This window comes from Bombina bombina, chromosome 2, assembly GCF_027579735.1.
Source record: "Bombina bombina isolate aBomBom1 chromosome 2, aBomBom1.pri, whole genome shotgun sequence".
Classification (NCBI taxonomy): Eukaryota; Metazoa; Chordata; class Amphibia; order Anura; family Bombinatoridae; genus Bombina; species Bombina bombina.
This window is the reverse complement of record NC_069500.1, coordinates 557,677,184-557,691,996: the sequence shown is the minus strand read 5'-3', so window position 1 is coordinate 557,691,996 and position 14,813 is coordinate 557,677,184. Positions and strand designations below refer to the sequence as shown.

Here is a 14,813-nt window from a genome sequence, read left to right as displayed (position 1 = left end):
CTGCCAGACGCTTGTGCAAAAGGACAGAGCAGAAATCTGTCCCTTTAAGGAACTAGCTGACAATCCCTTCTCCAATCCCTCTTGGAGAAAAGATAATATCCTAGGAATCCTGACTTTACTCCATGACTAACCCTTGGATTCACACCAATGAAGATATTTACACCATATCTTATGATAGATTTTCCTGGTGACAAGCTTTCGAGCCTGAATTAAGGTATCAATGACCAACTCGGAGAAACCACGTTTTGATAAAATCAAGCGTTCAATCTCCAAGCAGTCAACCGCAGAGAAACTAGATTTGGATGTTTGAATGGACCATGGAGTAGAAGGTCCTGCCTCAGCGGCAGAGTCCATGGTGGAAGGGATGACATGTCCACCAGATCTGCATACCAAGTCCTGTGTGGCAACGCAGGTGCTATCAAAATCACTGAAGCTCTCTCCTGCTTGATCTTGGCAATCAGACGAGGGAGGAAAGGAAATGGTGGGAACACATAAGCCAGGCTGAAGGACCAGGGCACTGCTAGAGCATCTTGACCTGGACCCGTAACAGGGAAGCTTGGCGTTCTGACGAGACGCAATCAGATCCACTTCTGGTTTGCCCCATAGTTGAATCAGCTGGGCAAATACCTCCGGATGGAGCTCCCACTCCCCCGGATGAAAAGTCTGCCGACTTAGAAAATCCGCCTCCCAGTTCTCTACTCCTGGGATATGGATAGCTGAGAGATGGCAAGAGTGAACCTCTGCCCATAGAATTATCTTTGAAACCTCCCCCTGATGGTTGATATAGGCTACAGTCGTGATATTGTCCAACTGAAATCTGATGAACCTGACTGCAGCTAATTGAGGCCAAGCCTGAAGAGCATTGAATATCGCTCTCAGTTCCAGAATGTTTATCGGAAGGAGGGCTTCCTCCTGAGTCCACGAACCCTGAGCCTTCAGGGAGTTCCAGACTGCGCCCCAGCCCAGAAGGCTGGCATCTGTCGTGACTATAGTCCACTCTGGCCTGCGGAAACTCATTCCCCTAGACAGATGGACCCGAAAGAACCACCAGAGAAGAGAATCCCTGGTCTCTTGATCCAGATTTAACAGAGGGGACAAATCTGTGTAGTCCCCATTCCACTGATTGAGCATGCAAAGTTGCAGTGGTCTGAGATGTAGGCGGGCAAACGGAACTATGTCCATTGCCGCTACCATTAGGCCGATTACTTCCATACACTGAGCCACTGATGGCCGAGAAGTGGAATGAAGAGTACGGCAGGAAGTTAGAAGCTTTGATAACCTGAGGTCTCAGTGTTCCTAGGAAGGAAACACTTGTGAGAGGGGAGAGAGAACTGTTTTCTTCGTTCACCTTCCACCCGTGAGACCTCAGAAAGGCCAGAACAATGTCTGTATGGGACTTGGCGATTTGAAAAGTCGACGCCTGTATCAGAATGTCGTCTAGGTAAGGAGCCACCGCTATGCCCCGTGGCCTTAGAACCGCCAGTAGGGACCCTAGAACCTTCGTAAAGATTCTTGGTGCCGTGGCTAACCCGAAGGGAAGAGCCACAAACTGGTAATGCCTGTCTAAGAATGCGAACCTGAGGAACTGATGATGATCTCTGTGAATCGAAATGTGGAGATAGGCATCTTTTAAGTCCACGGTAGTCATATATTGACCCTCCTGGATCATAGGGAGGATGGTTCGGATAGTTTCCATCTTGAAGGATGTGACCCTGAGAAATATGTTTAGGATCTTGAGATCCAAGATTGGTCTGAAAGTTCCCTCTTTTTTGGGAACTATAAACAGATTTGAATAGAAGCCCTGCCCCTGTTCCTCCCTTGGAACTGGGTGGATCACTCCCATAACCAGCAGGTCTTGAACACAACGTAAGAATGCCTCTCTCTTTATCTGGTTTACAGATAATTGTGAGAGATGAAATCTCCCCTTTGGAGATGAAGTTTTGAAGTCCAGAAGATATCCCTGGGAAACAAGCTCTAATGCCCAGGGATCCTGGACGTCTCTTGCCCAAGCCTGGGCGAAGAGAGAGAGTCTGCCCCCCACTAGATCCGGTCCCGGATCGGGGGCTACTCCTTCATGCTGTCTTAGAGGAAGCCGCAGGTTTCTTGGCCTGCTTCCCCTTGTTTCAAGCCTGGTTAGGTCTCCAGACTGGTTTGGACGGGGCGAAATTTCCCTCTTGTTTTGCATTAGAGGAAACTGAAGCTGCGCCACTCTTGAAGTTTCGAAAGGAACGAAAATTATTCTGTTTGGTCCTTAACTTATTGGAACTATCTTGAGGAAGGGCGTGACCTTTTCCTCCAGTAATATCAGAAATGATCTCCTTCAGACCGGGCCCGAATAGGGTCTGTCCCTTGAAGGGGATGTTAAGAAGCTTAGACTTTGAAGTAACGTCTGCTGACCAGGACTCAAGCCATAGCGCCCTACGCGCCAAAATGGCAAAACCTGAATTCTTAGCCGTTAGCTTGGCTAAATGAAAAATGGCGTCAGAAATAAAGGAGTTAGCTAACTTAAGAGCTTTAATCCTGTCTAGAATATCGTCTAACGGGGTCTCCACCTGCAGAGCCTCCTCAAGAGACTCAAACCAAAAAGCCGCTGCAGCAGTAACTGGGGCAATGCATGCAAGAGGCTGGAGAATAAAACCTTGATGTATAAAAATTTTCTTAAGGAGACCCTCCAATTTTTTATCCATAGGATCTAGGAAAGCACAACTGTCCTCGACGGGGATAGTTGTACGCTTAGCTAGGGTGGAGACTGCTCCCTCCACCTTAGGAACCGTCTGCCACGAGTCCCGTATGGTGGCATCTATGAAAACATCTTTTTAAAAGCAGGAGGGGGAGAGAACGGCACACCTGGTCTATCCCATTCCTTAGTAATAATTTCCGAAAACCTCTTAGGGACTGGAAAAACATTGGTGTAAACAGGTACTGCAAATTATTTGTCCATTTTACACAATTTCTCTGGAACCACAATGGGGTCACAGTCATCCAGAGTCGCTAAAACCTCCCTAAGCAATAAGCGGAGGTGTTCAAGCTTAAACTTAAACGCTGTCATCTCAGAATCAGACTGAAGAAACGCCTTCCCTGAGTCTGAAATGTCACCCACAGATAGAAGTTCACCTGCCTCGGCTTCTGAGCATTGTGAGGGTATATCGGACACAGGCAATAAAGCGTCAGAAAGCTCTGTATTAATTCTAGCCCCAGAGCTGTCTCGCTTTCCTTGTAGCCCTGGCAGTTTGGAGAATACAACTGTGAGGATAGCATTCATAACTGCCGCCATGTCCTGTAAGGTAAAAGAATTAGACGCGCTAGATGTACTTGGCGTCACTTGAGCGGGAGTTATAGGTTCTGACACATGGGGAGAGTTAGATGGCATAATCTCCTTTTCAGTCAGAGAATCCCCTGGAGATAAATTTTTAAGCGCCATAATATGGTCTTTATAGTTTATAGAAATTTCAGTACATTTGGTACACATTCTAAGAGGGGGTTCCACAATGGCTTCCAAACATATTGAACAAGGAGTTTCCTCTATGTCAGACATGTTTAACAGACTAGTAATGAGACAAGCAAGCTTGGAAAACACTTTAATAAAGGTGAAACAGCAATTAAACAAAAACGTTACTGTGCCTTTAAGAGAAAAAAAACTAGCACTTAAACTGCAAAACAGTGAAAAAATACAGTAAAATATTTGACATTTTTACAGTGTGAGTAAGGGACTAAAGCAGCATTGCACCCACTTGCAAATGGATGATTAACCCCTTAGGCCCCAAACCGGATTGGAAAACGTTAAAACACGTTAAAAATCAATTGAGCACCATGCCACAGCTCTGCTGAGGCTCCTACCTGCCCTTAAATACGATTTTGTGCAGAATTAACCCCTTTGAAATGGTTCTCAGATGCCAGAGGACTCTTCTAGGGAAGCTGGATGTCTCAGTCTGTATTAAAACTGCGCAGTTAGAGCGCTAAAATAAGCCCCTCCCACCATGTACTGGATGTCAGAGGGGCCTTAAGAAAATATTCCTAGGAGTATCTGACTAGCCATATGGAAACTAGGCCCCAAATAAAGACTTATCTCCCTCAGAGAAAAAACGTCCTATTTATGAAATCATGTAAACGTTTTGTCACTAAGCAATACGAATATTAACAGGAGTATTACCCTGTTATGTAAGCATGATCCCAGTCGCTGTTAAATCACTGCATCAGGCTTACCTCAAATACACAAGGCTCTGTCAGCATTTTCTAGAACTTATTCCTCTCTCTAGAAATAAAAATACTGAACATACATCTGCAGGCCGTTCCCCCAACTGAAGTTTTCCCATATTCATCAGTTATGTGTGAGAACAGCAATGGACCTTATTTACAAACCGCTAAGATCATCAAATCTCCAGGCAGAATTCTTCTTCTAATTTCTTCCTGAGAGAAAAACAGTACAACGCCGGTACCGTTTAAAAATAACAAACTCTTGATTGAAGGTAAAACTACACTAAGTCACCACAAATCTCTTGATACTTCCTTTCTTGTCGAGAGTTGCAAGAGAATGACTGGGGGTGGCAGTTAGGGGAGGAGCTATATAGACAGCTCTGCTGTGGGTGTCCTCTTGCAACTTCCTGTTGGGAAGGAGAATATCCCACAAGTAATGGATGAACCCGTGGACTGGATACACCTTACAAGAGAAAGATTGATTCCACAGTATAAGAAATAAAATATACCTTCTTATACAACAGAATGTTTTAATTTGGACTACAGTTCATTTGGACTAAGCAGTTAATTAGGAAGGTTAAAGCTCATGCAGAAGAGAAGATAGCACAGTCAGTAAAACATGGGGACAAAACATTCTTTAGATATATCTGTGAAAGAAGAAAAAATAAGGTAGGAATAGTAAAATTGAAATCAGTTGATGGTAGAATAATAGGAGATAAGCAGATTGCAGACAGTCTCAATGATTACTTCTGTTCTGTTTTCACAAAAGATTGTGAAGATAGAATGTCTACATTAAGGGATGCTATGAAAAATAGAAATAAGCTTAACAGTAATCTTTTTACAGAGAATGAGGTTTTGTTAGCATTATCAAAAATAAATGTTAAAAAGGCAGTGGGTCCTGATAATATCCATCCAAGGGTTTTAAAAGAACTTTGATCAGTGCTAACTGTCCCATTAACTGATCTGTTTAATCAGTCACTATTAACAGGAGCTGTCCTAGATGATTGGAGAATAGCAAATGTAATACATCTTCATAAAAAGGGCAGTAGAGAAGAATCTGGTAACTACAGGCCAGTTAGTTTAACTTCAGTAGTGGGGAAATTAATGGAAAGCCTCTTAAAAGAAAGAATTATGACTTACATAAAGACAAACAATTTAGAGGACCAAAATCAGCATGGTTGTACTTCAGGGAGATCATGTCAGACTAATCTAATTGACTTCTTTGATTATGTAACAAAAGTATTAGACAAGGGTGGAGCAGTTGATAAAGCATATCTAGATTTCAGCAAAGCATTTGACACCGTCCCACACAATACACTAATTCACAAACTGTATCTCCTTGGTCTAGATTCAAAAATTGTGAAGTGGGTGGAATGCTGGCTTCAAGGGACAGTATACTATAAAATTGTTTTTCCCTTAATGTGTTTCCAATTACTTTTTTTTACCAGCTGAGAGTATAACATGTATGAGATTTGCTTTTTTAAGGCTTATTTGTCTATATGAATTAGCTGATTTTGTGTTTTGAAGCCACAACCTAATAAAATGGGTTGAGCTTGTAGGAATAATCAGATCTCATTACTGTATCACATTGTGTAAATATACATGCTTCTTTATCTTATATCTGTCCATAAACCAATCACCAATACTTGGATAGAACAATGGAAAATTAACATTTTATTACCAAATCTCTTCTGTAACCCACTGAAAGTGTAATTTCTTCTACTGGCTGTGTTAATACAGCTTGGCCTCGTGGCCAAAAACTTTCAGGATGTGTGGGTATACCACAGGCTAAATAAACTAATTCAAATGCCAATATAAGGTTAATGGAAATACTTGTAAACAATTTAATACACTCCAGCAGGTAAAGTGGATCATTGGTAACAAATTAAAGGGGAGACATTTTTTGGAGTAAACTGTCCCTTGGACAGAAAACAAAGTGCCTTAGTAAATGGAGTTCATTCAGCAGAGGGGACTGTTACTAGTGGTGTTACTCAGGGGTCAGTTCTGTGGCCTGTTTTGTTTAACATATTTATCTGGGGATAGAGAACTCTTTTCCTCGTTCACTTTCCACCCATGCGACCACAGAAATGCCAGTACTACGTCCGTATGAGACTTGGCAATTTGGAAGTTTGACGCCTGTATCAGGATGTCGTCTAAATAAGGGGCCACTGCTATGCCCCGTGGCCTTAGGACCGCCATAAGTGACCCTAGAACCTTTGTAAAGATTCTTGGGGCTGTAGCTAATCCCAAGGGAAGAGCTACAACTGGTAATGCCTGTCTTAAAAGGCAAACCTGAGAAACCGATGATGATCTTTGTGTATCGGAATGTGAAGATAAGCATCCTTTAGATCCACTGTAGTCATATATTGACCCTCCTGGATCAGTGGTAGGATGGTACGAATAGTTTCCATCTTGAACGACGGAACTCTGAGGAATTTGTTTAAGATCTTTAGATCCAAAATTGGTCTGAAGGTTCCCTCTTTTTTGGGAACCACAAACAGATTTGAGTAAAAACCCTGTCCCTGTTCCTCCTTTGGAACTGGATGGATCACTCCCATAACTAGGAGGACTCGTACACAGTGTAAGAATGCCTCTCTCTTTATCTGGTGTGCAGATAATTGTGAAAGGTGAAATCTCCCTTTTGGGGGGGAAGCTTTGAAGTCCAGAAGATATCCCTGGGATATAATTTCCAACGCCCAGGGATCCTGAACATCTCTTGCCCACGCCTGGGCAAAGAGTGAAAGTCTGCCCCCTACTAGATCCGTTCCCGGATAGGGGGCCATTCCTTCATGCTGTCTTAGAGGCAGCAGCAGGCTTTTTTACCTGCTTACCTTTTTTCCAGGTCAGGTTTGGTCTCCAGACCGTCTTGGATTGAGCAAAAGTTCCCTCTTGTTTATTATTAGAGGAAGTTGATGCCGCACCTGCCTCGAAGTTTTGAAAGGCACGAAAATTAGACTGTTTGGCCCTAGATTTGGAACTGTCCTGAGGAAGGGCATGACCTTTTCCTCCAGTGATATCAGCAATAATCTCCTTCAACCAGGCCCGAATAGGGTCTGCCCCTTAAAGGGAATGTTAAGTAGCTTAGATTTTGAAGTCACGTCAGCTGACCATGATCTAAGCCATAGCGCTCTGCGCGCCTGTATAGCAAAACCAGAATTCTTAGCCGTTAGTTTAGTCAAATGAACAATGGCATCAGAATAAAAGAATTGGCTAGCTTAAATGCTCTAAGTTTGCCAAGTACGTCATCCAATGGAGTCGCTACCTGTAAAGCCTCTTCCAGAGACTCAAACCAGTACGCCGCAGCAGCAGTGACAGGGGCAATGCATGCAAGGGGCTGTAGGATAAAACCTTGTTGAATAAATATTTTCTTAAGGTAACCTCTAATTTTTTATCCATTGGATCTAAAAAAAAAGCACAACTGTCCTCGACAGGGATAGTAGTACGCTTTACTAGAGTAGAAACTGCTCCCTCCACCTTAGGGACTGTCTGCCATAAGTCCCATGTGGTGGCGTCTATTGGAAACATTTTTCTAAAAATAGGAGGGGAAGAGAACGGCACACCTGGTCTATCCCATTCCTTATTAAAAATTTCTGTAAACCTTTTAGGTATTTGGAAAAACATCAGTACACACCGTCACTGCAAAGTATTTATCCAGTCTACACAATTTCTCTGGCACTGCAATGGTATCACAGTCATTCAGAGCAGCTAAAACCTCCCTAAGCAACACGCGGAGGTGTTCAAGCTTAAATTTAAATGTAGAAATATTAGAATCAGGTATCTTTCCTGAGTCATTAACATCACCCACTGACTGAAGCTCTCTTTCCTCAGCTTCTGCATATTGTGAGGCAGTATCAGACATAGCTCTTAAAGCGTCAGTATGCTCTGCATTTTGTCTCACCCCAGAGCTATCTCGCTTACCTCTAAGTTCAGGTAGTCTGGCTAATACCGCTGACAGTGTATTATCCATGACTGCCGCCATGTCTTGTAAAGTAAACGCTATGGGCGCCCTAGATGTACTTGGCGCCATTTGAGCGTGAGTCCCTTAAGCGGGAGTCAAAGGGTCTGACACGTGGGGAAAGTTAGTCGGCATAACTTCCCCCTCGTCAGATTCCTCTGGTGATACATTTTTTAAAGACAGAAAATGATCTTTATTGCATAAAATGAAATCAGTACATTTGGTACACATTCTAAGAGGGGGTTCCACCATGGCTTTTAAACATAATAAACAAGGAGTTTCTTCTATGTCAGACATGTTTATACAGAATAGCAATGAGACTAGCAAGCTTGGAAAACACTTTAAATCAAGTTAACAAGCAAATATAAAAAACGGTACTGTGCCTTTAAGAGAAACAAATTTTGTCAGAATTTGAAAAACAGTGAAAAAATGCAGTAAATCAAACAAAATTTTTACAGTGTGTATAATAGGCTAACAGAGCATTGCACCCACTTGCAAATGGATGATTAACCCCTTAGTTCAAAAAACGGATCAAAAAAACGAAATAGACGTTTTTTTAACAGTCACAACCAACTGCCACAGCAAGCTGTGGCCCTACCTTCCCGAATAAACGACTTTGGAAAGCCTTTGGGCCCTTTAGAGATGTCCTATAGCATTCAGAGGGCCTTTGAGGGAAGCTGGATGTCACAGTTTGTAATTTCAACTGCACCAACTGTAACTTTTATACTACAACAGTGGAAATTGTTTCTAGTCAAAATTTAAGCCAGCCATGTGGAAAAAACTAGGCCCCAATAAAGTTTTATCACCAAAGCATATATAAAAACCGATTAAACATGCCAGCAAACATTTTATATTGCAATATCATAAGGGTATTACCCCTGGGAGTAAGCATGATACCAGTCGTTATTAAATCACTGTATTCAGGCTTAACTTACATTAATCCAGTATCAGCAGCATTTTCTAGTGTTTTCCATCTCTAGAAAAAATTATAACTGCACATACCTGATAGCAGAATAAACTGCACGCCATTCTCTCGCTGAAGTTACCTCGTCTGTGTAATCCCCTCAGACATATGTGAGAACAGCAATGGATCTTAGTTACAACCTGCTAAGATCATAGAAACCTCAGGCAGATTCTTCTTCTATTTACTGCCTGAGATAAAATAGCACAACTCCGGTACTATTTAAAAATAACAAACTTTTGATTGAAGAAAATAAACTAGGTATATTTAACCACTCTCTCCTACAACGTCCTTGCTTGTTGAGAGTTGCAAGAGAATGACTGGCTATGACAGTTAGGGGAGGAGCTATATTACAGCTCTGCTGTGGGTGTCCTCTTGCAACTTCCTGTTGGGAATGAGAATATCCCACAAGTAATGGATGATCCGTGGACTGGATACACCTTACAAGAGAAAAAAATGTTTTTGTTCATTAAACTTAGTTTGATGATGATGCAATCTGTTGTGTAATTATTTTATTAGGTGATGTTTAGCAAATGTTTTTGTTCATTAAACTTGGTTTGATGATGATACAATCTATATTATTAGGTTTATAATGCTGTTTAGCATTTAAAGTCTTCATTTCACAGCTTTAAAAATAATGTATTAGGTGTTACTTATGACAATTTTGAGAGGGGCCTGGAACCTAACTCCCTCACTTCCCATTGACTTACATTATAAACTGGGTTTCAATTTACAACGGTTTCGATTTACAACCATTCCTCCTGGAACCTATCCCCGGCTATCTGTATATATTTTTTGTATTTTACTCATCACTGTGTGTATAGACATACTATTGCTATTAATACCCACCTAATTAGTGACCCACTGCCAAAATTGCTAACTAGGTTACCTACTAAGGGCGCCCCCTATTACTTTTCAGTTACAATTGTATGTTCTACCTAAATCATGAAAGAAAAAAATTGGGTTTCATGTCCCTTTAATACTCCGTCACCTCCCACCATCTCCAGAGGAGAAAAAAAAAAAAAAAACACATATATGGCCTTATTCATATACATCCAAAACAGCAGCATACGTCTTCCAGGAACAAAATAAAAAAATCTGCAATCCTTCAAGAAGAAGCAGACAACGGAGCATCCCACATTTTTTCTTTTTAAATTGTGTGCTCTATCAGAATCTTGAAAGAAAACATTTAACCTCAATGTCCCTTTAAGTTTAGTTACCTCATAGCACAGAGAATCTGATGTTGCAGCACACAAATATATTAAAACGGACGCAGAACGATTATGTCTGTTGATTTAACTAATATAATGGAATAAGCAGGAACTTAATTGTACCAAAGATTCTGAAGCTAATAAATGACATTTTTAGCCAATGTATGTCGTCTATATGGTATAGTTAATAGTGATAACGGTAGTGGTTGATATCTGTTGAGTTTATCTGAATTCAGAGATAAACAGCATTTTCTTTTAGCAACATAAGTATAAGTCTTGCCTTTCCGTCTCAGTATGTCTGCTATTTTACACATAGCTCCAAAGGCTTGGATTTGTTTTTTTCCCATATCTTTTCTAAAAATACATTGCCTCTACGACGACTTGATTTTAATCTGGATAGAGTGGCTTAGTTCTGAAGGGACATAAAACCTAAACTTTTTCAGATGGCACATACAACTTTAAACAACTTTCTAAATTTCTTGTTATCTTTTGTTGAAAAGCAGGAAGGTAAGTTCAGGAGTGTGCACGTGCCTGCAGCACTATATGGCAGCAGTTTTGCAACAAGGTTATACATTAGCAAGAGCACTAGATGGCAGCACTATTTCCTGTAATTTAATGTTCCAAACGTGCACGCTACCTATCTAGATATCTCTTCAACAAAGAATAACAATAGAACAAATCAAATTTGATTAAAGAATTTGAAACTGTTATAAAATTGTATTCTCCATCTGAATCACAAAAGAAAATGTTTTGGTGTCATGTCCCTTTAAAAAAAAAAAAAGCTGGTCATAACACAAAACATAAGTAGCAAACATTCAAAATGGCAGCCATGAAACTCATTACAACAGTGATACATTATTTTGATCATTTTAAATGCTTAACAACTAAAAGTGGTCCACAAAAAGGCATTACAACTGCAGATTCTCACAAGAGAACCTGTAGTCAGTATTTATCAAGCAGCGGTCATCAGGTGGAGAATTTCAATCTCCCCGGTCTTGTCCGACCGGGGAGAGCGACAGCTCATGCCCGCAAGGTTGCACAAGAGCGCAAAATAACGCTCTTGTGCAATGCTGAATTCCGCCAATAACACCGTACATATGCTCCCCTGTCTGCTGTCACTTGATAAATCGAGCCCTAACAGTTAATTTGTAAAAAAAAAAAAAAACATTTGTATCTTTTAGTTCCTAATTGACATTATGATACAGAAACTTACAATAGGCCAGCACCACAATTTACTACTGTTAAAGTGAATGTATATTTTGATGAGAAAGTGCCTGTTTTTTAAAACTTTGATTACAAACAGGAGCACTTTAATTCATCAAAATTTACATTTCACTCGTGTTGTGAAAATACTTACCTTTTAATCTTGACAGCCGCTGCATCGCTTCCTCCGCCCGTCACAAAGCCTCTTCCTGGGTCTAAAATAAGGTATCCGACTTCCTCCAATCACGGCGTTGAATCAGACACAGATTCCCCTGGGGGTAAGCCTTGATTGGAGGATGACTGATCCGTCATTTCTGACATAGGAAGAGGTTTGCGACGATCGGGGGAAGCTGGAGCGGCTGTCAAGATTAAAAGGTAAGTATTTTCACAACACGAGTGAAATGTAAATTTGGATTAATTAAAGTGCCCCTGTTTTTAATCGAATTTAAAAACCGGGCACTTTATCATCAAAATTTACATTCACTTTAAGTTAAGGCTTTGACGAAATCTTAGGTCTTCAAAACAGATTATTTCATTCATAAAAAGCAACTTACCATGTGGTTCATAATCTCATAAATCTGTAACAAGAACTCCTGTAATTTAGGCAAGTGATGGCAGACATCTTGCTGGGATTCTAAAGTTGTCTTCTCACCCCATGTGATAGCTTTATTCAGCCAAAACTCAAATTCTTCAGAAGAAGATGGAGTTCCATGTGCCATGCTCAATCAAAAGAGATGAAAGGGAGACAAGCAAATACAGCTGTCAGCAAAGGCACCCCATTTTTCATGAAACACTGAAAAAGTAAAGTGAAACAATTAGCTTGTATTCTTTTTATGACCACTAAACTTTGTGGCTACAGAGCCCAGAGAGAGAGAGACAGAGAGAGACAGAGAGAGACAGACAGACAGACACAGACAGTGTAAATATTCATACACATAAAAGTGAAAAAAATAAAAAAATAAAAAAAGTCTATAACCTAAATTTCACAAGCCCTGACCTGACAGTTCTCTTACAGATCTCATACAGCTTTCAAATGAGGAGTCATCTTATAATATAAAAGGCCAAGTGTGTTTGTCCGAAGCTGTCATGCACAGTAGACAGCACAAGGACAAACACACCTGGCCTTTGAGTCCCTAGCTGTCGTCTGAGTGATCTGCGACAGAAGTGGGCGTGGCGTGAATAGCCGTGAAGGGGGCGTGGCCGGGTGTGAAGGGGTCGTGGCCGGGCGCAGTCGCAAGGTAGAGGAGGGGAGAGAGATAGAGGGGGGGGGGGGGAGAGAGAGAGAGCGCAAAAGAGAGGGGGAGAGAGAGCGCAAAAGAGAGGGGGGAGAGAGAGAGCGAGAGAGCAAAAGAGAGGGGGGAGAGAGAGAGAGAGAGAGCAAAAGAGAGGGGGGAGAGAGAGAGCGCAAAAGAGAGGGGGGAGAGAGAGAGCGCAAAAGAGAGGGGGGAGAGAGAGAGCGCAAAAGAGAGGGGGGGAGAGAGAGAGCGCAAAAGAGAGGGGGAGAGAGAGAGCGCAAAAGAGAGGGGGGAGAGAGAGCGCAAAAGAGAGGGGGGGAGAGAGAGCGCAAAAGAGAGGGGGGAGAGAGAGCGCAAAAGAGAGGGGGAAGAGAGAGCGCAAAAGAGAGGGGGGAGAGAGAGCGCAAAAGAGAGGGGGGAGAGAGAGCGCAAAAGAGAGGGGGGAGAGAGAGCGCAAAAGAGAGGGGGGAGAGAGAGCGCAAAAGAGAGGGAGAAAGAGAGAGAGCGCAAAAGAGGGGTGGGAGAAAGAGCGCAAAAGAGAGGGGGGAGAAAGAGCGCAAAAGAGATGGGGAGAAAGAGCGCAAAAGAGGGGGAGAGAGAGAGAGAGCTCAAAAGAGAGTGGGGGAGAGAGAGCTCAAAAGAGAGGGGGGGGAGAGAGAGAGAGAGCAAAAGAGAGGGGGGAGAGAGAGAGAGCAAAAGAGAGGGGGGGAGAGAGAGCAAAAGAGAGGGGGGGAGAGAGAGCAAAAGAGAGGGGGGAGAGAGAGCAAAAGAGAGGGGGGAGAGAGAGCAAAAGAGAGGGGGGAGAGAGAGCAAAAGAGAGGGGGGAGAGAGAGCAAAAGAGAGGGGGGAGAGAGAGAGCGCAAAAGAGAGAGGGGGAGAGAGAGAGCGCAAAAGAGAGAGGGGGGAGAGAGAGAGCGCAAAAGAGAGAGGGGGAGAGAGAGAGAGAGTGCAAAAGAGAGAGGGGGAGAGAGAGAGCGCAAAAGAGAGAGGGGGAGAGAGCGCAAAAGAGAGAGGGGGAGAGAGAGAGCGCAAAAGAGAGAGGGGGAGAGAGAGCGCAAAAAGAGAGGAGGGGGAGAGAGAGAGAGCAAAAGAGAGAGGGGGAGAGAGAGAGCGCAAAAGAGAGAGGGGGGAGAGAGAGCGCGCAAAAGAGAGAGGGGGAGAGAGAGCGCGCAAAAGAGAGAGGGGGAGAGAGAGCGCGCAAAAGAGGGGGAGAGAGAGAGCGCAAAAGAGAGAGGGGGAGAGAGCGAGCGCAAAAGAGAGAGGGGGAGAGAGAGAGCGCAAAAGAGAGAGGGGGAGAGAGCGCAAAAGAGAGAGGGGGAGAGAGAGAGCGCAAAAGAGAGAGGGGGAGAGAGAGTGCAAAAGAGAGAGGGGGAGAGAGAGTGCAAAAGAGAGGGGGGGAGAGAGAGAGCTCAAAAGAGAGGGGGGAGAGAGAGAGCTCAAAAGAGAGGGGGAGAGAGAGAGAGAGCTCAAAAGAGAGAGCTCAAAAGAGAGGGGGGGAGAGAGCTCAAAAGAGAGGGGGAGAGAGAGAGAGAGAGAGAGAGAGAGAGAGAGAGAGAGAGAGAGAGAGAGAGATCAAAAGAGAGGGGGGAGAGAGCTCAAACGAGAGGGGGGAGAGAGAGAGCTCAAAAGAGACAGGGGGAGGGAGAGAGCGCAAGTGGTGGGACCGCTTTATTCTAAAAAATGGCCCGTGTGAATGGGCTATAGGACTAGTCCTATATAATAAAAGGCCAAGTGTGGGGGGGCGGAGCCTACAGCCGAAGCAGCAAGTTGTGTTTTTGAGGAGCTTCTGGCTCTATTGTCCATTATTACGGCTGTTTTATTAATTTAGGGGGATATTGCTATACATTTTATCTGTTTACATCTCCAAGAAACTATACCTCCCAAGATATCAAAGTTTGGAAGCTGATCCTACGTTTTTGCAGCCTGTTAGGTTGTGAAGCTAGACCACATGGCTGAAACCGACATGGAGATTCACTTAACTCCATTACATTACTCGCTGAACTTCCACAATATGCCGTCCTATATGGGACCTGTGGCTGCTATAGATGCATGGG

The 14,813-nt window shown here is 43.0% G+C and overlaps 1 protein-coding gene across 2 annotated transcripts in view; it reads right to left on the bottom strand.

The window, feature by feature from the left end:
- FANCC (FA complementation group C) overlaps positions 1–14,813 on the bottom strand; it is a 1,120,322-nt gene that overhangs the window by 1,092,825 nt on the left and 12,684 nt on the right. For both annotated transcript variants that reach the window (XM_053702420.1, XM_053702421.1), the window contains exon 2: positions 12,079–12,317. In XM_053702420.1, the coding sequence (XP_053558395.1) occupies positions 12,079–12,243 (165 nt within the window). In that variant the 5' untranslated portion in view covers positions 12,244–12,317. The remainder of the gene's footprint in view (positions 1–12,078; positions 12,318–14,813) is intronic.